This window comes from Elephas maximus, chromosome 7 (assembly GCF_024166365.1).
Source record: "Elephas maximus indicus isolate mEleMax1 chromosome 7, mEleMax1 primary haplotype, whole genome shotgun sequence".
In the NCBI taxonomy this organism is placed as follows: domain Eukaryota; kingdom Metazoa; phylum Chordata; class Mammalia; order Proboscidea; family Elephantidae; genus Elephas; species Elephas maximus.
Genome location: NC_064825.1, coordinates 102,858,066 through 102,882,745, shown reverse-complemented (window position 1 = coordinate 102,882,745; position 24,680 = coordinate 102,858,066). Strand labels below are relative to the sequence as shown.

General features: G+C 41.1%; 1 protein-coding gene across 11 annotated transcripts in view; it reads left to right on the top strand.

Moving 5' to 3' along the window:
* The window catches only part of CELF1 (CUGBP Elav-like family member 1), a 94,902-nt gene that overhangs the window by 62,884 nt on the left and 7,338 nt on the right, over positions 1 to 24,680 (top strand). For 4 of the 11 annotated variants that reach the window (XM_049891155.1, XM_049891146.1, XM_049891145.1 and 1 more), the window contains exons 3-11: positions 10,896 to 10,978; positions 11,284 to 11,332; positions 12,104 to 12,238; positions 12,783 to 12,862; positions 13,186 to 13,347; positions 19,460 to 19,535; positions 21,039 to 21,167; positions 21,541 to 21,654; positions 22,932 to 23,117. In XM_049891155.1, coding sequence (XP_049747112.1) covers positions 10,896 to 10,978; positions 11,284 to 11,332; positions 12,104 to 12,238; positions 12,783 to 12,862; positions 13,186 to 13,347; positions 19,460 to 19,535; positions 21,039 to 21,167; positions 21,541 to 21,654; positions 22,932 to 23,117 — 1,014 coding nt within the window. The remainder of the gene's footprint in view (positions 1 to 10,895; positions 10,979 to 11,283; positions 11,333 to 12,103; positions 12,239 to 12,782; positions 12,863 to 13,185; positions 13,348 to 19,459; positions 19,536 to 21,038; positions 21,168 to 21,540; positions 21,655 to 22,931; positions 23,118 to 24,680) is intronic. The other 7 variants (XM_049891153.1, XM_049891150.1, XM_049891148.1 and 4 more) reach the window with 7 other exon arrangements.

Here is a 24,680-nt window from a genome sequence, read left to right as displayed (position 1 = left end):
TTTATGTTGAGGCGCAATCCATACTGAAGGCTGTGGTCTTTGATCTTCATTTAGTAAGTGGTTCAAGTCCTCTTCACTTCCAGCAAGCAAGGTTGTGCCATCTGCATAACGCAGGTTGTTAATGAGTCTTTCTCCAATCCTAATGCCCCGTTCTTCTTCATATAGTCCAGCTTCTCGTATTATTTGTTCAGCATACAGATTAAATAGGTATGGTGAAAGAATACAACCCTGACACACACCTTTCCTGACTTTAAACCCATCAGTATCCCCTTGTTCTGTCTGAACAACTGCCTCTTTGGGTAGTTTTTTGCTCTGGCTAGGAGTTCTAATACAATGTTAAATACAAAGGTAAGAGTGGGCACCCTTGTCTTGTTCTTGTTTTCAGTGGAAAAGCCCTCAGTCTTTTTCCATTAAGTATAGTGTTGGCTGTTGGCTTTTCATATGTGCCGCGAATTATATTGAGGAATTTCCCTTTTATCCGTTCTTCTTTGGTTTTCATCAAGAAAGGGTGTTGGATTTTATCAGATGCTTTTTCTGCATCCATAGAGATGGTCATGTGATTCTCTTCCTTTGTTTTATTGATGTGGTGTATTATGTTAATTTTCTAATGTTGAATCATCCCTGGATTCCTGGAGTAAATCCCACTTGATCATAGTGTATGACTTGTTTAATATGCTGTTGAATTCTGTTCACTAGTATTTTGTTGAAGATTTTTGCATCTATATTCATAAGAGATATTGGCTTAAAATTTTCTTGTGGTGTCTTTGTCTGGTTTGGGTATCAGGGTTATGTTTCTCCTTCATAAGATGAATTAGAGAGTATTCCTTCCTTCTTTATCTTTTGGAAGAATTTAAACAGTATTGGTGTCAATTCTTTTCTAAATGTTTGGTACAGTTCCCCAGTGATGCCATCTTTTTTTTGTTGGGAGGTTTTTTGCTGATTTGAACTCTTCATTCATTTTAGGTCTGTTGAGACTCTTATTTCCTCTTGATTCAGTTTGGATAGATTGTGTGGTTCTAAGAATATGTTCATTTCATCCAGGTTATCCAGTTTGTTGCCATTCAGTTGTTCATAATATCTGTCATAATTCTTTATTTCTGTCCAGTCAGTTGTAGTGTCCCTTCTTTCATTTTTACTTTGGTTATTTGTATCTTTTTTTTTTTGATCATTCTAGCTAAAGGCTTGTCAGTTTTACTGGTCTTTTCAAAGACTCAGCCTCTGGTTTTATTGATTCTCTTTATTGTTTCTCTGTTTTCAGTTTTATTTACTTACACTCTGATCTCTGTTTTTTTTTTTTTTTTTTTCCATTTCTTCTGGTATGTTAGGTTTAGATTGCTCTTCTCTTTCTGGTTCCCGGCTGTTAATTTTGAGGTCTTTCTTCGTTTTTGTGTAGGTATGTATTACTGTAAGTTTCCCTCTGAGTACTGCCTTCACTGCATCCTCTAAGTTTTGATACTGTGCTTTCATTTTCATTTGAGTCCAAGAAATTTAATGATTTCTCCTTGACCCATTGGTAGTTTAATAGTGTGTTGTTTAATTTTCATGTGTTTGTGTATTTTCCAGGTTTTTTCCTGTTACTGATTTCTAGCTTCAGTCCATGTGGTCGTAGAAAATATTTTGTATGATTTCAATCTTTTTAAATTTATCAAGACTCGCTTTGTGATTGAAGATGATGTCTGTTCTGGAAAATGATCCATGTTCACTGGAGTAGAATGTGTATTGTGCTGTTCTCGAGTAGAGTGTTCTATATATTCTATTAAATCTAGTTGGTTTATAGTATCATTCAGGTCCTCTCTTTCCTTGTTGATCTTCTTTCTAGATGTTCTGACCAGTATTGATAGTGGTATAGTGAAGTCTCCAACTATTACTGTAGTACTGTGTATTTCTCCCTTCAGTTCCATCAGTGTTTGCTTTTTATATTTAGGTGTCCTGATGTTGGGTACATATATATTTATCAATGTTGAATCTTCTTAATTAACTGACCTTTTTATCACCATATAATGTCCATCTTTATCTCTTCTGACAGACTTTATCTTAATGTCTACTTTTTCTGATATTAAGATGGCCACCCCGCTATCTGTTGGTTATTATTTGCGTGGAATATTTTTTTCCATCCTTTCACTTTCAGCCTGTTTGCGTCTTTGGGCTTAAGGTGTGTCTCTTGAAACAGCATATAGTTGGATCATTTTTTTTTTTTTTAATCCATTCTGCCTCTCTCTGCCTTTTAATTGGAGTGTTTAGTCCATTTACATTCATTGCAGTCACTAATAACAAGTGACTTATGCCATTTTATTTTTTTTTATGTGTCTTAAGCCTTCTTTGTCTTTGTCCTTTAGTACTGTTTGCTTTTGTATTTTGTTGGTTTATTGTAGTGAGCACCTTTGGCTCCCCTTTCCTTTCCTATTGTGTATGTTTTTAAAATATATTTTCTTAGTGATTACCATGAATATTACACTTAAGAACTTGTATTTATAACATTCTGGGGTAAGTGGATACCACCTTAACTTCAGTAAAACACAAAAAATTCTGTATCTGTACCATTCCTTTTCCCTCCTTTTGCAGTTATTATTACTAATTATGTCTTTATATTTCATGTGCCCTGTAAAATAATTTTATCCTTGCCTTCTCTATGTATATGTTATTAAAAAACATAAAGGGCAAAACATATAGATTTATCAAGCAGGAATACCTTATTACTAGCCCTTATACTTGTCCATGCATTTCCCTTTATTAGGGATCTTTCTTTCTTTATTAACTTTTATTGAGCTTCAAGTGAATGTTTACAAATCAAGTCAGACTGTCAGGGATCTTTCTTTTTTATGTGTAGTTTTGAATTCTTTCCAGGTCTTTTCCCTTCCAGCTACAGAACTCCCATTAGTATTTTTTTATAGGGCCAGTTTGATGGATATGAACTCTCAGCTTCTGTTTCTCTGGGAATGTTTTAATTTCACACTCATTTTTTTGAGGGATAGTTTCGCTAAGTATAGTATTCTTGGATGATAGTTTTTTTTTTCTTCCAGCATTTTAAATATATCATTCCATTGCCTTCTGGCCTCCAGTGTTTTTGAGGAGAAATCAAAATTTAATCTTATTGAGGATCCTTTGTATGTGACTGTTTGCTTCTTTCTCACTGTTTTCAGGCTTCTCTCTTTATGTTTAATTTTTGATAGCCTAAATATGGTGTCTGTCAGTTTGTTATACTGTGGGGGCTTGTGTGTTGCTGTGATGCTAGAAGCTATGCCACCAGTATTCAGATACCAGCAGGGTCACCCATAGAGGACAGGTTTCAGATGAGCTTCCAGACTAAGACAAACTAGGAAGAAGGACATGGCAGTCTACTTCTGAAAAGAATTGGCCAGTGAAAACATCATGAATGGCAGCGGAACATTGTCTGATATAGTGCCGGAAGATGAGCCCCCCAAGTTGGAAGGCACTCAAAAGACGACTGGGGAAGAGCTGCCTCCTCAAAGTAGACCTTAATGACATGGATGGAGTAAAGCCATCGGGACCTTCATTTGCTGATGTGGCATGACTCAAAATGAGAAGAAACAGCTGCAAACATTCATTAATAATCAGAACCTGGAGTGTATGTAGTATGAACCTAGGAAAATTGGAAATCGTCAAAAATGAAATGGCATGCATAAACATCGATATCCTAGGCATTAGTGAGCTGAAATGGACTGATAATGACCATTTTGAATCGGACAGTCATATAGTCTACTATGCCAGGAATGGCATCTTGAAGAGGAATGGTGTTACATTCATCATCAAAGAGAACATTTCAAGATCTGTCCTAAAAGTACAACACTGACAGTGATTGGGTAATATCCATACGTCTACAAGGAAGATCAGTTAATACGACTATTATTCAAATTTACGCACCAACCACTAAGGCCAAAGATGAAAAAATTGAAGATTTTTATCAGCTTTTGCAGTCTGAAATTGATCAAACATGCGATCAGGATGCACTGATTATTACTGGTGATTTTAATGTGAAACTTGGAAACGAAGAAGGATCAGTAGTTGGAAAATATGGCCTTGGTGATAGAAACAATGCTGGAGATCAAATGACAGAATTTTGCAAGACCAATGGCTTCTTCATTGCAAATACCTTTTTTTAACCAATATAAACGGTGAGTGCATACATGGACGTCACCAGATGGAATACCCAGGAATCAAATCGACTACATCTGTAGAAAGAGACGATGGAAAAGCTCAATATCGTCAGTCAGAACAAGGCTGGAGGCCGACTGTGGAACAGACCCATAGCTGCTCATATGCAAGTTCAAGTTGAAACTAAAGAAAATCAGAGCAATCCACGAGAACCAAAATACGAGCTTGAGTATATCCCATCTAAATTAGAGACCATCTCAAGTATAGATTTGACACCTTTAGCGCTAATGACCGAAGACCAGATGAATTGTGGAATGACATCAAGGACATACATGAAGAAAGCAAGAGGTCACTGAAAAGACAGGAAAGAAAGAAAAGACCAAGATGGATGTCAGAGGAGACTCTGAAACTTGCTCACGAATGTCTAGCAGCTAAAGCAAAAGGAAGAAATGATGAAGTAATACAACTGAACAGAAGATTTCAAAGGGCAGCTTGAGAAGACAAAGTAAAGTGTTATAATGACATGTGCAAAGACCTGGAGATAGAAAACCAAAAGGGAAGAAGACCCTCGGCATTTCTCAAACTGAAAGAAGTGAAGAAAAAATTCAAGCCTTGAGTTGCAGTGGTAAAGGATTCTATGGGGAAAATATTAAATGACACAGGAAGAATCAAAAGAAGGTGGAACCCAAGTTTATTGCAGCACTGTTTACAGTAGCAAAAAGCTAGAAGCAACCAAGGTGTCCATCAACGGATGAATGGTTAAATAAATTATGGTATATTCACACAGTGGAATACTACGCATTGATAAAGAACAGTGACGAATCTGTGAAACATTTCATAACATGGAAGAACCCAGAAGGCATTATGCTGAGTGAAATTAGTCAGAGGCAAAAGGACAAATATTGTATAAGACCACTATTGTAAGATCTTGAGAAATAGTATGAACTGAGAAGAACACATTGTTTAGTGGTTATGAGAGGGGGGAGGGAGGGAGGGTGGGAGAGGGTTATTTACTGGTTAGTTAGTAGATAAGAACTACTTTAGGTGAAGGGAAGGACAATACTCAATACACGGAAGGTCAGCTCAACTGGACTGGACCAAAAGCAAAGAAGTTTCCGGGATAAACTGAATGCTACAAAGGTCAGCAGAGCAAGGGTGGGGGTTTGGGGACTATGGCTTAAGGGGATTTCTAAGTCAATTGGCATAATAAATTCTATTATGAAAACAATCTGCATCCCACTTTGAAGTGTGGCATCTGGGGTCTTAAATGCTAACAAGCAGCCATCTAAGATGCATCAATTGGTCTCAACCCACCTGGATCAAAGGAGAATGAACACCAAGATCACACAATAACTATGAGCCCAAGAGGCAGAAAGGGCCACGTGAACTAGAGACTTACATCATCCTGAGACCAGAAGAACTAGATGGTACCTGGCCACAACCGATGACTGCCCTGACAGGGAGCACAATAGAGAACCCCTGAGGGAGCAGGAGAACAGTGGGATGCAGACCCCAAGTTCTCATAAAAAGACCATACTTAATGGTCTGACTGAGACTAGAAGAATCCTGGTGGTCATGGTCCCCAAACCTTCTTTTGGCCCAGGACAGGAACCATTCCCGAAGACAACTCGTCAGACTTGGAAGGGACTGGACAATGGGTAGGAGAGAGATGCTGATGAAGAGTGAGCTACTTGTATCAGCTACCTGTCTGGAGGGGAGATGGGAGGGTAGAAAGGGTTAGAAACTGGCAAAATGGTCACGAAAAAGACTGGAAGGAGGGAGCGGGCTGACTCATTAGGGGGAGAGTAAAGGAGAGTATGTAGTAAGGTGTATATAAGCTTATATGTGACAGACTGACTTGATTTGTAAACTTTCACTTAAAGCACAATAAAAATTATTAAAAAAAAAAAAGAAGCTGGAAGGAATACACAGTCATTATACCAAAAAGAATTAGTAGACATTCAGCCATGTCAAGAGATAGCACATGATCATGACCCAATGGTAATGAAGGAAGGAGTCAAAGCTGTACTGAAGGCATTGGGGAAAAACAAGCGTCCAGGAATTGATGGAATATCAATTGAGGTGTTTCAACAAACGGATGCAGCGCTAGAAGCGCTCACTTGTTTATGCCAAGAAATGTGGAAGACAGCTGCTTGGCCAGCTGACTGGAAGAGATCCATATTGATGCCTATTCCCAAGAAAGGTGATCCAACCAAATGCGGGAATTATCAAACAATATCATTAATATCACATGCAAGCAAAATTTTGCTGAAGATCATTCAAAAGCGGCTGCAGCAGTATATCAACAGGGAACTGCCAGAAATTCAGGCCTAATCCAGAAGAGGATGTGGAACCAGGGATATCATTGCTGATGTCAGATGGATCCTGGCTGAAAGCAGAGAATACCAGAAGGATGTTTACCTGTGTTTTACTGACTATGCAAAGGCATTCAACTGTGTGGATCATAACAAATTATGGATAACATTGTGAAGAATGGGAATTCCCGAGCACTTAATTGTGCTCAAGAAGAACCTTTACATAGATCAAGAGGCAGTTGTTTGGACAGAACAAGGGGATAATGAGTGGTTTAAAGTCAGAAAAGGTGTGTGTCAGGGTTGTATTCTTTCATCATACCTATTTAATCTGTATGCTGAGCAAATAATCCGAGAAGCTGGACTATATGAAGAGGAACGGGGCATCAGGATTGGAGGAAGACCCGTTAACAACCTTCTTTATGCAGATGACACAACCTTGCTTGCTGAAAGTGAAGGGGGCTCAAAGCACCTACTGATGAATGTCAAAGACCACAGCCTTCAGTATGGATTACACCTTAACATAAAGAAAACAGAAATCCTCCCAACTGGACCAATAAGCAACATCATGATAAATGCAGAAAACATTGAAGTTGTCAAGGATTTCATTTTGCTTGGATCCACAATCAACAGCCACGGAAGCAGCAGTCAAGAAATCAAAAGATGCATTGCATTGGGCAAATCTGCTGCAAAGGACCTCTTTAAAGTGTTGAAGAGCAAAGACGTCACCTTGAGGACTAAAGCGTGCCTGACCGAAGCCATGGTATCTTCAATCACATCATATGCATGTGAAAGTTGGACAATGAATAAGGAAGACTGAAGAAGAATTGACACCTTTGAATTGTGGTGTTGGTGAAGAATATTGAATATACCGTGGACTGCCAGAAGAACGAAGTCTGTCTTGGGAGAAGTACAACCAGAGTGCTCTTTAGAAGCAAGGATGGCGAGACTGCGTCTTACATGCTTTGGACATGTTGTCAGGAGGGATCAGTCCCTGGAGAAGGACATTATGCTTGGCAGAATACAGGGTCAGCAGAAGAGAGGAAAACCTGAATGAGATGGATTGACACAGTGGTTGCACAGTGGGCTCAAGCATAACAATGATTGTGAGGATGGTGCATGACCAGGCAGTGTTTCATTCTCTTGTATGTAGGGTCACTATGAGTCAGAACCCGCTTGAGGGCACCTAACAACAAACAGCAGCAACAGGTATGATATGTCTTGGTGTAGATCTCTTTGGGTTTATTCTGCTTCGTTTTCTTTGAGCTTCTTGGATTAGTAGATTCATGCCCTTCATTAGAGTGGGGAAATTTTCTGTTATTATTTCTTCAGATATTCTTTCCGTCCCTTTCTCTCCTGGAATTCTCATGGCGCACATATTATTTCTCTTGTTGTTGGCCCATAATTCCATTAAACCCTGCTCAGCCTTCTTGAGCCTCTGTTCTTATTGCTCTTCAGCATCTGTGATTTTAACTGTCTTTTCCTTTAATTTGCTGATTCTTTTCTTCTGCCTGATTAAATCTGTCGTTGGGTCTGTTTGTCATTTCCGTTATTGTCCATTTCAGTTACGGTATCCTTTTTTTTTAGATCCTCATTTTGTTCTTCCATTGTTTTCCTTATTTTTTTTAGCTCTTTGTGTTTTTTTTCCTTTGGTTGTTTTTAATGTTGTGTTACATTCTTCCATCTTTTTCCTTTTTTGACCGTCCCTAGATACGCTTTTACCCCCTTTGTTGTGTTCATTTGGATTGGCCCTTGTTTCTCTGTTCTTTGTGTGTCTTGTGATTTTCCTTGTTGGCGCATTGGCATTTTTGCGGGTGTTAACCATTTCGTGCTCGCAGGCACCTCTAGGGACCAAGTACTTCTTCTGCCTTTGAACACTCATTGGGAAGCTGCTGCGGCACTGACAGTGCGTTCTGCCGCAAAGCAGGGGTCTTTTGACTGTTTGAAACCAAAGAATTGGGCGTGTGCTGCAAATTACTGTTTTTATAGGATATTGTACGAAGTATCTGAAGTTTTGGTAGGAAAAATAGAAATTTTGAAGATTTATATTAGTTACACATATGTACCAGTAGACCCAGTGGGGACTGTGGGGTATAATTAGTGGTACTTCATATGTACCACTGAACACTTAGGATAGGCTTGTGGGAAGGGGCAAGAAAAAAATCCATGCTACCTACCACAAATTCGGACACACTCAGTGATTCAGCATACTTCCATTAATGAAGACATATGATATCAACAAAAAATTCAAAGCAGAAAATAATTGGTTCATGAAAGGTTTAACTTTCTCAGTTTTCTCCATTATTTGATGTTTTGGGTTTTTTTTTGGGTTTTGTTTTTGTTTTGGCTTTCTGCAAGAAGCTCTTCGGTGGCCAGAGCCTTTGGCCTTTGCTTACCATTTCCTCTCCCTCTCTGTGATAACTTCTCCCTTTCTGGCTTAAATGGGATTTGATAGTTCCAGAGCTAATTTTTCAACTTTAAATCTCTCCCAAATACACCAAAGAACACTCTGTGGTCAGTCTGGCCACCAGCAGGCACTGCCACTCAGGTGAGATATCATGTACTAATCAATCTTTCCACCAGGGGGCACAGTCGTCGTCGCCCCGGCCCCCGGCTGTCACTCCCTTTCTCTGTTTCTGCCGTCACGTTTTTTAGCTGGAAAATCTACACTCAGTGAACCCCTCTTGGGGTTAGGTGCTGCCCCCTGGTTTTGCCAGAGGTTTCCTTCCATGCTCTGTGGAGGCTGCTTATATCTGAACTGGTATTCAGGGGAAGCTGGGCAGACTTGCTGCTGTTTCAGGAGGAGGAGGGGCTAGCACTTCCCAGAAGGACCTCTTAGCTGCCGTATTAGTTGCAGAGCTCCAGTGGCCCTGTGGTAGTTGGGGAAGCAGTCTTCACTTAGGTGACCCACCTCCTGACTGCACTGTAGGGAACCTTCTGTAGGAATTTATATCAGTCTAGTAGCTGACACTTACTGTTTGGGGAAGGGGAAAGGTGAGGGTTTTGGGTAGGGCACACGTATTTGGGTTTTTATAGATACATTTTTTGCTGTGTGCAGTCTCTGATTGCTAGGATGCTGCTGTGATCATATAGGGGAATCTAGTAGTTGTATCTTACAGTCCAAACACATTTAATGGCTTAAAAATCAAAAGTTAAGTTGACATTATAAGGGTGATTTGTAAATTGGGTCTTAGGCAGCCCTCTGAAAAAGCTCTAAATTCAAGAGACAGACCCATGTGTGTGTCTCATTTGATCTACCACATACGGTTGTCTTTAGTGTTTTGGCTAGAGAAGCGGAAAGAGAAGATAGTCCATGTGTACATGGATTTCTTGTTAGTGTTACAGAGGTCTTGCTGGATGGCTGCTGAACTAGGAGGAACTTGTGTGTAGGCATCCTGTTGGCGGTAGCCTCCAAAATTAGCAGGAGAAGAAAGGCTGAGCTGCTTCCAGAAATACCCAGCAGGGTGAAGTTTTACAGGACCAATGGTAGATAAGGCATTAACTCTGTCCCTGTACACACAGAGGCATACTCTTATTTTTCCAAATGACCAATTTCAGAGAAATTTTATGTGAAAGGTGTTCTACAGTACAACTGTGAGCAGGTATGGTTATCACGTCTGAAATGAGCTCAGTAGCAGAGGAATTGTTGTCTCCTTGTGGCACAAGGTAGCCAAAAATATGAAGTGTTGTAGTGTCTGAAAATGACGTGCAGTATAAAATGAAGTAATTTAGCATCTGAACTGCACTGTGATTTTGAAAGAAATCTATAGATATTTCATGGGACTATGGGTGCATCACCACATTGAATCCCAAGATTTACAAGGCACACTCCTGACCCCATCAGCGATAAAGACACAAAGCACAAAATCAACAGATCTCAGTACTGTATCCTGTTAGGAGCATAATTACATTGATGAGAGCCAAGACGTTAAGATGTTCTTGCTCTTAAGTCATTTTATAATGTTATAAGTGATAGTTATGTTGGAGACATATGGTAGAAACTGGCTACGATGTAGGGAGTGGTTTATTTTGAGACAGCAGGGAAAGAAAGAGTTCCTGGTAGACTATAAGATGCAAGAGGGCAGGTCCTGTTTTTCTTGTTCACAGATTGGTCTTCTTGCCCAGCACACTAGCTGGTGTACCAAGTAGGGTGGATTGGGTGGAACGATACCGCAGCCTTTGTAAGGGAGGTCATGTTTTCCAGAGAAGTTATAGGAGCAGCTAAAGCAGAATTTTAACATAACTAGGAGGAGACTGTAACGGTAATAAAATGCACGGAGAATAATCTGGTTGGTTATTTTCTTCTGCTCAGTTGTCCCCCCTCCAAAAAAAAAATTTTTTTTTTTTTTTAATTTTAGTAAACCCTGCCATCTCTTTAAGTTCCAACATGTCTGTGGAGGAGAGAGTGATCTAGGAATCGTCTGTTTTTCAAAGGAATGCTTTGATTTTATACAATCTTATATATTGCAGGGTGCTGTTTTGTTACATTTTACACCCGTAAAGCTGCATTAGAAGCGCAGAATGCTCTTCACAACATGAAGGTCCTCCCAGGGGTAAGCAGGCTACTAGCAAATGGGGCTGTGGTGGTTCTGACACACGGAACGTACTCATCAGGCATACAGTGCAAATTGTTCTGGGGGGAAAGGGTGACTGCCACAGGAACTGATGAAAAAGAGTCTTGGGTATTTTGACTTCTTGACTAGCATTCCGTCTAGTCTGGTATTTTGGGAAGACAGATGATGGGGTAGACATGAGTTCAGAGACAACTCTTTAGACTCTAGTTTTAATAATTCCTCAGTAATGTTTCTGAGTACCTTCTATGGGTACAGTGATAATACCCATATTTTTGCCTTCTTAGATGCATCATCCTATACAGATGAAACCTGCTGACAGTGAGAAGAACAATGGTAAGCAGGCATATAAAGCCTTCTCGTCATAAGGTGTCTCCTTAGTTTGTTTGCTGTTCTTTTGGCACCTGGGTTGCATTGTGCTCTAAGTAATCTGTCCTCTCAGTTGTCTGCCTTTTTTTTTTTTTTTTTTTTTAATAAATGAGAAAAATAGTTGATAGGGAAACATTACAACAATATTTTAGAATGAACTGGAATGCCCTTGAGAAATACAATTTCTTATGGACCAAGGGTGAGAGGGGAAAATGAGCAAGTTAGGAAGGAGAACTTAGTAGCCCTTAAAAGAATAGTCAGAAAAGGAAAGTGAACATTTGCGCTCACTGACGTGTGTTTTGTTCCCCTTGTCACATCAGTTTAAGTTTGAAGACCACATCCTTCTTTAGTAGAATATTGCTAGTAAGAACAAACATTGCTAATTAGGTAGGATGCCAAGTGCTTTGCATGTATTAATTTAATACAACAGCTATTAATTATCATCATTAATCAGATGAGGAAACAGGTACAGAAGAATTAATTTTCACCAAGATCACAAAGCTACCATATTTCATCTAAATGTTTCCAGTTATAATTTTAAGATGCTGCTGATTATAAGAAGTCTTGTGATTTTAGAGATATTAAATCATGAAAAAAAAAAAGTGTATCTCGGAATCAGTGGAATATGGTATAAAGATACAGAGTAGGGTTCAAACCCAGGTGGTCTGATTCCGTGGTCTGTGCTGCACCTCCTCTTTTAATAATGTTGTTTAAGCCTTTTGTGTTTTACTCTCTTAGCAGTGGAAGACAGGAAGCTGTTTATTGGTATGATTTCCAAGAAGTGCACTGAAAATGACATCCGAGTCATGTTCTCTTCATTTGGACAGATTGAAGAGTGCCGGATATTGCGGGGACCTGATGGCCTGAGCCGAGGTGGGTACATTTTTAGCCTTTAAAGATACTCATCTTAAATTTGGAGTTTCTTTTGATTCCTAGCCAACATAGCTGTCTTAGGATGGAGAGACGTGGGCCTCCTGCTCAGTGCTGTATACCTAGGTTCTGTCCCACCATGACTCCTCCTACCAGTTGGTCCCCATAGTGTTTTCCCAGCACTCCTAAGGGGTCTAAATTCTATCCTTCAGTATTGTGTATTAAAATTCTCTTTGTGCTTGGAGAGGTTCATGATGCCAAAATGAAAACACTTTCTTCTCCCATTTTCTTTTTCAGGAAGAACTAGGGAATGTGATTTCTTCTTTCTTCCTGAGGCACTTTTTTTCCTGCCTGTGGCTCCTTAGTTTTTCATGATAGCACTTGTGACCCTGTTGTAACATATCTGTGTCATCCACTAGCTCATGAACACCTGAAGGCAGGGACATGTTTGTATCACTAACATGGTTCTTGGCACGTAGTGGGTACTTAGTAAATATCTGTCAGATAAATAAGCAAACGAATGAGTTATTGATTCTTCTCTTACCAGGTTGTGCGTTTGTGACTTTTACAACAAGAGCTATGGCACAGACGGCTATCAAGGCAATGCACCAAGCACAGACCATGGAGGTAGGGAGCAGGTGGGGAAAGAAGGAACATTCCGTGGTGTGAGAATGCGAGGACAGCTGGCCGTCAAAGTCCAGCAGCGTGTATAGCATCAAACTGCCCTAAAAGTTAAAGAGGCCAGTGTGTCTTAAAGTTGAAACCCAATGCTTTCTTTAAAATTAACGTATTGAATGGAAATAGTTGCCCTTTTGCCACCTGTGTCTATCAGGAGGACAGCTATTTGACAACGAATGAAATTAGAATGCAGCCTGCATGTCAGTAGGAAGCAGGATTTGTCCTTGACGCAGGAGGAGGAATTTGACTCTTTGGTTTTGGTATATTCATAGGGTTGCTCATCCCCCATGGTGGTGAAATTTGCGGATACACAGAAGGACAAAGAACAGAAGAGAATGGCCCAGCAGCTCCAGCAGCAGATGCAGCAAATCAGCGCAGCATCTGTGTGGGGAAATCTTGCTGGTCTAAATACTCTTGGACCCCAGTATTTAGCAGTGAGTCTTTGTGGTTTGCTTTCTGCAGACTGTGCAAGCTCCCAGCTGTTTCTTCTTCTGCTGTCCCTAGCTGACAGGCACAGTGACATTTACAAGTTTTACATATAGACATTTTACTTAAAAATTCAGCCAACATAACATTCTTTAAGTCATGTTAGTCTCTCTCTCGTCACACACCCCTGGTTATATCTGGAGGCTTCCACTACAATTAAAGTGAAATTCTGGTTTTCTTATTTAAAGACTTGGAAACATCTCATGTGGCTCTGCCCCCAAGGAAAAAAATTCCTGAGGGAATTCTCACTACCAGATACCTCTTCTTCATATCTCTACCAGGTATAGAGGGCATTAGAAAAATCCTTGTGTCTTTCTTACTAAGTATGAGTCCTTTCAGCTGAGAGACCAAGAGACTAACATGGACATTATTAAATGGATATTAAAAGTGTATACTGGAGTTCATTACGTCTTAAATAGATTTCCTTTCATGTGATCTTTCTCCTGTTGAGTTTGAGTCATATCATCCAGAAGAGGGTCAGGCTCCAGTTTGTTATTTAGATTTACTAGGTCTGCAAACCCCCACATGTCTGTCAGTTTGTCGCACTGTAGGGGCTTGCGTGTTGCTGTGATGCTGGAAGCTAGGCCACCACTATTCGTCTACCAGCAGGGTCACCCATAGAGGACAGGTTTCAGCTGAGCTTCCAGACTAGGAAGAAGGACCCGGCCATCTACTTCTGAAAAGCATTAGCCAGTGAACACCTTATGAATAGCAGCAGAACATTGTCTGATACAGTGCTGGAAGATGAGCCCCCAGGTTGGAAGGCACTCAAAAGATGACTGGAGAAGAGCTGCCTCCTCAAAGTAGAGATGACCTTAATGACATAGATGGAGTAACGCTTTCAGGACCTTGATTTGCTGATGTGGCACGACCCAAAATGAGAGGGAACAGCTGCAAACATTCCTTAATAATCAGAATATGGAACGAATGAAGTTTGAATCCAGGAAAATTGGAAATCGTCAGAAATAAAATGCAATGCATAAACATCGATATCCTAAGCATTGGTGAGCTGAAATAGACTGGTATTGATCATTTTGAATCAGACAATCATATAGTCTCCTATGCTGGGAATGACAGCTTGAAGAGGAATGATGTTGCATTCATCGTCCAAAAGAACATTTCAGGATCCTATCCTGAAGTACAACGTTCTCAGTGATAGGATAATATCCATATGTCCATGAGTAAGACCGGTTATTCAGATTTACACACTAACCGCTAAGGAAGAAACTGAAGATTTTTATCAGCTTCTGCAGTCTGAAATTGATCGAACGTGCAACCAGGATGTATTGATAATTACTGGTGATTGGAGTGTGAAAGTTGGAAACAAAGAAGAAGGATTGGTAGTTAGAAAATATGGCCTTGGTGTTAGAAACAATGCCAGAGACCAGATGATAGAATTTTGCAGGACCAATGATCTCTTCATTGCATATACCTTCTTTCACCAACATAAACGACGACTATACACATGGACCTCGCCAGATGGAACACACAGAAATCAAATTGACTACATCTGTAGAAAGAGACGATGGAAAAGCTCAATATCATCAGTCAGAACAAGGCCAGGGGCCGACTGTGGAACAGACCATCAATTGCTCATATGCAAGTTCAAGCTGGAACTGAAGAAAATCAGAGTAAGTCCATGAGAGCCAAAATATGACCTTGAGTATATCCCGCCTGAATTTAGAGACCATCTGAAGAATAAATTTGATGCATTGAACACTAGTGACCGAAGAACAGATGAGTTGTGGAATGATATCAAGGACATACATGAAGAAAGCAAGAGGTCACTGAAAAGACAGGAAAGAAAGAAAAGACCAAGATGGATGTCAGAGGAGACTCTGAAACTTGCTCACGAATGTCTAGCAGCTAAAGCAAAATGAAGAAACGATGAAGTAAAAGAACTGAACAGAAGATTTCAAAGGGCAGCTTGAGAAGACAAAGCATTATAATGACATGTGCAAAGACCTGGAGATAGAAAACCAAAAGGGTAGAACACCCTCGGCGTTTCTCAAGCTGAAAGAACTGAAGAAAATATTCAGGCCTGGAGTTGGAATAGTGAAGGATTCTATGGGAAAATATTAAACGACGCGGGAAGCATCAAAAGAAGATGGAAGGAATATACAAAGTCATTATACCAAAAGGAATTAGTCGATGTTCACCCATTTTAAGAGGTAGCATATGATCAAGAACCAATGGTATTGAAGGAAGAAGTCCAAGCTGCTCCGAAGGCATTGGCAAAAAAAAACAAGGTTCCAGGAATTGATGGAATATCAACTGAGATGTTTCACCAAACGGATGCAGCTCTGGAGGTGCTCACTCGTCTATGCCAAGAAATACGGAAGACAGCTTCCTGGCCAGCTGACTGGAAGAGATCCATATTTATGCCTATTCCCAAGAAAGATGATCCAACTGGATGCAGAAATTATTGAGCAATATCATTAATATCACACACAAGCAAAATTTTGCTGAAGATCATTCAAAAACGGCTGCAGCAGTATTTCAACAGGGAACTGCCAGAAATTCAGGCTGGTTTCAGAAGAGGATGTGGAACCAGGGATATCATTTCTGACGTCAGATGGATCCTGGCTGAAAGCAGAGAATACCAGAAGGATGTTTACCTGTGTTTTATTGACTATGCAAAGGCATTCGACTGTGTGGATCATAACAAATTATGGATAACACTGTGAAGAATGGGAATTTCAGAACACTTAATTGTGCTCATGAGGAACCTTTACATAGATCAAGAGGCAGTTGTTTGGACAGAACAAGGGGATACTTACTGGTTTACAGTCAGAAAAGGTATGTGTCAGGGTTGTATTCTTTCACCATACCTATTCAATTTGTATGCTGAGCAAATTATCCGAGAAGCTGGACTATATGAAGAAGAATGGGGCATCAGGATTGGAGGAAGACTCATTAACAACCTGTGTTATGCAGATGACACAACCTTACTTGCTCAAAGTTAAAAAGACTTGAAGATCAAAAACCACAGCCTTCAGTATGGCTTAAACCTCAACATAAAACAAAAATCCTCACAACTTTGACGAATGAGCAACATCACAGATAAACGGAGAAAAGATTGAAGTTGTCAAGGATTTCATTTTACTTGGATCCATAATCAGCAGCCATGGGAGCAACAGTCAAGAAATCAAACAACGCAGTGCGTTGGGTAAATCTCTAAAGGACCTCTTTAAAGTGTTGAAAAGCAGGGATGTCACTTTGAAGACTAAGGTACCTCTGACCCAAGCCATGGTATTTTCAGTCGCATATGTGCGTGTGAAAGCTGGACAATGAATAAGGAAGACCAAGGAATTGATGCCTTTGAATTGCATTGGCAAAGAATATTGAATATACCATGGACTGCCAAAAGAATGAACAAATCTGTCTTGGAAGAAGTACAACCAGAATGCTCCTTAGAAGAAGCAAGGATGGCGAAACTGCATCTTACATACTTTGGATATGTTAGAAGGGATCAGTCCCTGGAGAAGGATATCATTCTTGTCAAAGTACACGGTCAGCGGAAAAGAGGGAGACCCTTAACAAGGTAGATTGACACAGTGGCTGCAACAATGAGCTCAAGCACAGCAAGGATTGTAAGGAAGGCACAGGACCAGGCAGTGTTTTGTTCTGTTGTGCACAGGGTCGCTCTGAGCTGCATCTGACTTTACAGCACCTAACAACAACATCAGCAGGTCTGCAATATATGCTATAGGGGTATTACCACTTGCATCCTTTAGAAGAATTGCCAGCAAGCATTTAAAACTGTCTCATCTGTGAGTGAGAAAGAAAGATCTTTGAAGCTACCAGTGAAGAACAATAAATGGAGAAACCACTAGATTTATATGGGTAGTCCAAAAAAAAAGTACACATCAGAGTAACTAGCATAGCCATTCACTCTTCATTCTTCTTTAAAATATTATTCTGTATAGAAACATAACCAAAATCTGTTGCCGTTGAGTCAATTCCAACTCATAATGTCCCTATAGGACAGAGGAGAACTCCCCCATAGGGTTTCCAGGGAGCAAAAGCAATGATTTCTGTCCCCTAGCACTGAGCTTTGGCTAATTTGATACCTGTGGTCTCCATATTTCTACAGTGTTAGAAGAAATCCCAGTTTATCCTAGCTAATATTTCTCTCACGTCAAGAAGTGTAGATGGTGATATATTTCACAGATGAAATAGTTTTTAATTGCTAGATTATTGCTTATAAGTTCATAAAAAGTTTAGTCTTCTACCTAAATAATACTTTGAAACTGATCTCCATGGTACACTTTTGCTTTACTTAGAGTTTTGGAGCCTCTTACGGGATAACTCCCCCTCTTGTCATTGCTACATCCAGTAAGGGTGTGATGGTATATAATCAGAGCTGTGGCCTCTGTTTTGGTTAAACATGCCCTAAGAACTGTGCTCATTTGGGGAGGAAATGACGCTGTCAAGTAGAATATGCCCAAGGTATTTAAGAAGACAAAAATGAAGACATGCGTGCTAATGGACGGTGTAAGTGGTAGTATGTCATCATTAGGTATAAGGTTTTTTTCTGGAATATGTGAACCAGAACCTGAGTCTACTGGACTAGAGCTGTGGCCCTGCTCTGGTCTTTGTGGGATCATGGATCCCTTTGAAAGGTGATAAAATTATGTGTACATGAATTTTTTCATTCTATTTCTGGAGGTTTGCAGACTTCTTAAAACCCACCCATAAACTCTGGCCTAGAGGAATCCATGATGACAGAAGAACCAGATTAGATGTTTATAGGAATGAGCAACAGGTTGAATAAAGGATCCAGAAACAGTATCAGTTGTCCATAAGGAGTAGTAATTGGGTTTAACGGAGCAGAGGTCTTAAGTGATGCGGTTAAATGAAGATTGTGGTTTGTTAAGATACAGAGTAAGATTATGGAGTTTCATAAACTCTTGGATGGGCCCTCTTGTTTACTGTTGTGCCACAGCCAATGAAAGAGAATTTCATAGTGAACTTGATACAGATTAGTAAATCAGTCATATGATCATCTGCTACAGTGAAGACCAGTTTTGAGGGGAGGAGAAAGATAGGGCTTGATGAATATGATATAGCATGGGAGAGAATAATCTAGTCGGATTCATTGTGGCCAGTAAAAGGTGACTCTTAAGAAATGCCCTAAAACGGTCGTTTCTGATATTTAAAATAGTTGCATAAGGTAGAAACTGGATATCCAGATGAAAACAGTCTTGATAGTAAGATGCATAGACTTGATGAAGGAGAAGAACTGGGCAGAGAATAATGAGAAATGGCAGCCATCCATGTACCTTTTGTGCCCAGTGGTACATATTTTGACCATGAACTTTTTCATGAGGTGTACTGGGAAGCTGGTATATCATAGTATATGCTGCCGCAAGGCAGGGGCCGTTATGACTGAAGCAACGGGCATGTGGCACAAATTAGTATTTTTTCAAGGTATTGTTTGAGGTGTCTGAATTTTTTATAGGAAAACTAGAAATTTTGAAAATTTGATTTGTTACAAATATGTACCAGTAGACCCCCCGGTGGGGACTCTGGGGTGTGATTAATGGTACTTCATATGTACCACTAAACACTTAGGATAGGCTTGTGGGAGGGGGCAAGGAAAAAAAAATCCACACTACCTACTGAAAATTCAGACACACTCAATGATTCAGCAGCCTTCCATTAATGAAAACACCTGATATCAACAAAAAATTCAAAGCAGAAAATAATAAGGGATATGCCAACACTAATCATAGCTGACTGCACAACTGCTCAAGTTGGGCTTATTTTGCTCCTCTACTTCTGTCCTCTGTTGTGTTGCATTCTGCTGCCCAAGGACTTGAGCTTGGCTCAGTAGTCAGTGAACATACTGTCTCCTGGGCCGGGGCTTTTCCAGTGTTGTGTTGTCCTGCGCTGTCATAAGCCTAATGTTTCTGTTGTGTTGGCTTGGGTTCTTGTCTTCGATTTTATTCTCTCTGGGGGCCTCTGCACTCTCGCTTTGCTGTGCTGTAGAGTTATCCCAGATGCAGAACCAGCCCTCACTCTCACTCTTGTTCTGTTTTTTGGTGTAATGTCTAGCTTTATTTGCAGCTCCTTCAGCAGACTGCCTCCTCTGGGAACCTCAACACCCTGAGCAGCCTCCACCCAATGGGAGGTAAGTGTTTGGCTGCTGTGAAGGAACAGCAGCAGCCAGGCCAACAGACCCAGCTAACACCAGCCTGAAAGTTTTGCAGCGTCTGCTTTGTGCCTTAAAAGGAGCAGGGGCAGAGTTTTGTACTCTTCGTGCAGACAAAAAATAATTTCACTCATTGCATAAACCATAAGATGAGCATCCCAGGACCCAACTGCCTGTCTCTCTGAGACGGCTCCATTGTGAATTGATGCTAGGTTGTCTCCTGCCCCTCACCCCTTTTAGTCTTTATTGGGAAAGAAGATGGAAAAGAACCGTTAACAGCTGTGGGCTATCTGAGGCCATCCGGATATGGGGAAAATGGCAAGAACTCTTTTATTTCCACAGTAAAATGGCTTTTCTAGTGACGTTGTGAAGAAAAGCCATAAATGGCTTCTGTGCAAATGGCTTACCCTGAAACTGCTAGACCGTAGGCAGTTAGTTTAGCCCTGTGTTTATATATGCTGTTCCTTAGGTGACTCACCTTTGTTGTGGTGGTGAACATGCATGAAAAACTTAAATGACAAGATATTTGAGTGTCTAACAAAACGGGACTCGTCGAACAAACCTGAGCCAGGGACCATCAGAAAGGTGGTGGGAGCCGGGAGTGGAGCAGTTCCAGAAGTGATGGCTCTGCCCCTTGTCCAGTGGGAGAAGGCTGTGCAAGTGCATTGAGAAAGGGCTAGTCTTAGCTAAACTGCATTTTGCTGCCTGACAGTTTTGCTAATGATTTACTTTGTCCCAGGGAATTATAATAGCTTGCTTTGTTTTTGGAAAGGCACTAGATTTAATCTATATGGTAGTTTTTTATTCTTATTCAGTCTCCCGACTCCTTCCCCCCATTCTGCCTTTCTGCCATCCAGTAAATGTAATGTATCATTAGCGCAGCTCAAATTACTTTCTCTCCTTTTAACCGCGTTGCCTAGGTTCTACGTGGGAGGTCCCCCCCACCCCTTCTGATCATTAATCTGCTATTCAGGGCTTTCTCTTCTCTATTTTTTCTCCTGTTGCTGTTTTCACATTATTCTTCTCTGTCATTCCCCCCTTGGCCTTCTAGAGCTCTTTCTGCTACGTTTTTGCTTGTTTACATCCATTGCAAAGAGCAAACCCCCTATAAAGTGCCAGTGAGGGACTTGGACACAGTCCGCTTCTGTGCTACAGGTTTTGGCATTGTTGTTCTCTTGGGCTCTCGACCCCATGATAGGCCACAGACACATGCCCCTTTTCTGGTTTCCTAATTGCCTATCCTTTATTAATGCTCACTTGGGATGGCATGCTATTGGATTTGATTTCTCTTCTCTGAGGAAACTGTGTCAAGTTTCTTAATGAGTTGAGTAACATCTAAATCTCTTTTGAGCTTGTAAAGCTTTCATGTAGAACAATCCTTCTTTGTCTGGGACCAGCCTTCTACCAGTGTACGCTGTCATTGCTACAGCGGATATGAAGTACCCTTATCTGATGGCTTATCTCTTGCTTTGGATGTTACAGGGTTAAATGCAATGCAGTTACAGAACTTGGCTGCACTAGCTGCTGCAGCTAGTGCAGCTCAGAACACACCAAGTGGTACCAATGCTCTCACTACATCCAGCAGTCCCCTCAGCGTACTCACCAGTTCAGGTAAGCATGTCATAGGAACCAGTGTGTCATTGTGTGCCTTGGGCAGATTGTCTCCGTTTGAAGGCAGAGTCCAAAGAGAGGGGTGTATCATTCTGGGAACTAGTTAACACCCATTTCCAAAAGGTGTTACCACCCACTTATGAAATTTTCAAATGTCATCTTCTGACTTAAGAGAAATCTCATAATTTTTGGTTTGCTATAACTATCTTTTTTTTTTTTTTTTTTAATGTCCTTTAAGGACAGTTAGCAGAATTAGTAACTGAAAACCTCTTTGCAAATAGAATACTTGGGTACTAACCACTCTGGTGCTCTGATTCCTATTGACAACAGAAGGCAAGTTACGGCTTGAGTTTAATTATTGGATTTCTAATAGCAGGGTCCTCACCCAGCTCCAGCAGCAGCAACTCTGTCAACCCGATAGCCTCCCTTGGAGCCCTGCAGACATTAGCTGGAGCAACAGCTGGCCTCAATGTCAGCTCTCTGGCAGGTAAGGGGCAGCCTCTGGATGTCATCAGGCCATTCCTTAGGCAGGTAGCACATTTTAAAATGAATGATTGGGGTGGCACAATGAAATAAATAATCCTGGGAATTCAAGTCAGACCTGAGGTAAATCCCATCTCTGCCACTTAACTGTAACTTTGGACATCCTTTCTAAGGCTACTTTCTCATCTTTGAAGCGGGAGTAAAAAACTTCAGAGGATTATTATGAAATTAAATGAGAACATAGGTGATATGCTGGACACGTTGCTTAGTACAGTGTCTGGCACATAGTGTGTGCTCAATCAATGTTGGCTGCTATTGTGATGATGCATTTTATTGGGCAAATCTGCTGTAAAAGACCTTTTTAAAGTGTTAAAAAGCAAAGATGCCACCTTGAAGACTGGAGAGCACCTGACCCAAGCCATGGTGTTTTCAGTCAGTCACCTCTTGTGCATGTGAAAGCCAGAACGATGAATAGGGAAGACCAAAGAAGAATTGATGCCTTTGAATTGTGGTGTTGATGAAGATTACTGAATATACTGAGAACTGCCCAAAAAAATGAACAAATTTATCTTGGAAGAATTACAACCAGAATGCTCCTTAGAAGCAAGGATGGCGAGACTACATCTCACATACTTTGAACATTTTATCAGGAGGGACCAGTCCCTGGAGAAGGGCATCATGCTTGGTAAGATAGAGGTCAGTGAAAAAGAAGAATATCCTCGACAAGATCGATTGACACAATGGCTGCAGCAGTTGGCTCAAGCATAACAGCCATCGTGAGGATGGCACAGGACCAGACTGTTTCGTTCTGTTGTACATAGGGTCACTATGAGTTGGAACCAACCTGATGGCACCTAACAACAACAACATTATGATGATAGGGATTACTTAGGTCTTTTGTCTTAGGTCACATGTGTCCTTTTTAGACTACAGTCCTGGAACTCTTACCACATTCCAGCCCTGTGTGTGAAAGTGGCAGAAAAGCCAGAGAAAATGGAGGCACCCGTGTGTAAATGGTATCACTTCTTCCACAGGTTTAAAGAGAACCGTGGGGGGCAACCACACCTGGCTGTGGCATTTTTAATGCCCCATTAGCATCAAGGCTTGGTGGATGTCCTGAAACCTGACTAGTCAGATTGGGTATTTCTCCTTAGGAGAAGCTAAGAGAGAGATGAAAGGAAGAATGTCTTTTCCTCCTTCAGATTGTTCCCTTAATATACCTGTCTTTGGCACCAGTCGAGTCTTTCTAGTATGTAAGTGCTGCTCTTCTCCCCACCCAAGGGATGGCTGCTTTAAATGGTGGCCTGGGCGGCAGTGGCCTTTCCAATGGCACCGGGAGCACAATGGAGGCCCTCACTCAGGCCTACTCGGGGATCCAGCAGTATGCTGCCGCGGCACTCCCCACCCTGTACAACCAGAATCTGTTGACGCAGCAGAGTATTGGTGCTGCTGGAAGCCAGAAGGAAGGTGAGTGCAAAGGGGGAGATTGAAGTCAGGAGTGGGGAAGGTTACTCCATCTGTGCTAAAGCTGAATGACAGGGCACAGGTCAAGAGAACCATTTTGGCGGTTAGATCAACACTTCTCTTTGACAATGTCAGAGCAGACTGAGAGATTGTACAAAGGTGATCTGCATTTGGAATGTTCCCTGGATGTGGCAAAGGTCAAACCCCAGTATGCCTCCCAGGATGGGGCAGCAGTTTTTAGATGAAGAAAACAGATGCCAGCCTTATTGTGTCTGACAGCGTTTGACAAGCTTAAGAATCTGTTTTAGTTAGGAAGTCTTTTCCACGGGTCATAAACCTGTCAGAGGAGGGCTTCTGTCCAGGTGACCTGTTTAGCATTTCCCTCACTTTCTGACCTACGCTTTTCTGACTGAGGACAAACCGAGGGGTGGTGGGACAGAAAGAGTTACAGCCCATGGGTTGATAGAGTGGGAAGTATGTGCTTTGACATAACGCTGTTAAATTTAGGAGAGGCTTTCTGGGTAGAAAGGTGATGCATATAAAGCCCTGTTGACACCTCTGTGCTCAGATTTGCCTGGGTTTTTATAACAAGGAGCTGGTACGGTTTAAGTACTTAATGTAGGAAAGAGACAAGTATCCTCTCTTGCCATAGCAGCAAGGAGTTCTGGTCTAGTTTCTCCTTACCTGCTCTGAATTGAACATATCTGTGCCCTGGGGATGTGGTGGTGGGGGTTTTTCTGCCCTCACGGAGCCGGCCTTTCAGTGAAGACAACAGAGACAGACAGTGAGCAAGGGAAAGCGTAAGGTGTTTCAGATCATGCTGTGAAGGATGAGGGACAGACTGCTGCAGACACTGCATTTTCCAGAGTTGTCTGAGAAATTCCCTTCAAGCAGAGACGTGAAGGAAGTGAGGAAGCAAGCCAGGATTATATCTAGAGGAAAAAGTGTAATTAGGGGAGAGGAACAGCAAATGCAAAGACCCTGAGGCCAGCGTGTGGCTGGATTGCGGTCGTAATAAAATTGTTCTTTGGTTAGAAAATCATTGCTAGTAACTGGTCAGAGGAGGAAAGCTTATTCTATTTTTGAGCCCAGAGTTGATCCTTTTTTTACCAAAAAAAAAAAAAAAAGTTGCTGTCGTGTTGACTCTACCGCATGGCAGCACCATGTGTCAGAGTAGAACTGTGCTTTCTAGGGTTTTCTGATTTTCCAGAAGTAGATTGCCAGGCTTTTCTTCTGAGGTACCTCTGGGTGAACTCGAACTTTCAGCCTTTCATTTAGTAGCCAGCTGTGTTGTTTGTACCACCCAGGGACTCACAAGAATCGATCCTAGCCACCTTTGTAAATATAAAGGTTTTAAAAATTGAGGTATAATTTACATACAGTAAAACTTACCATTTTTAGTATAGGCTTTATGAGTTTTGATGAATGCATACGGTTTGGTAACCACCACCACAGATTTTTTCTTGTTGCACCCCAAAATTCCCTCATGCCCCTTTGTAGTCACTCTCCCACCCCTGTCTCTGGCAACTGCCGATCTATTTGCTGTCCCTGTAGTGTCTAGGCACA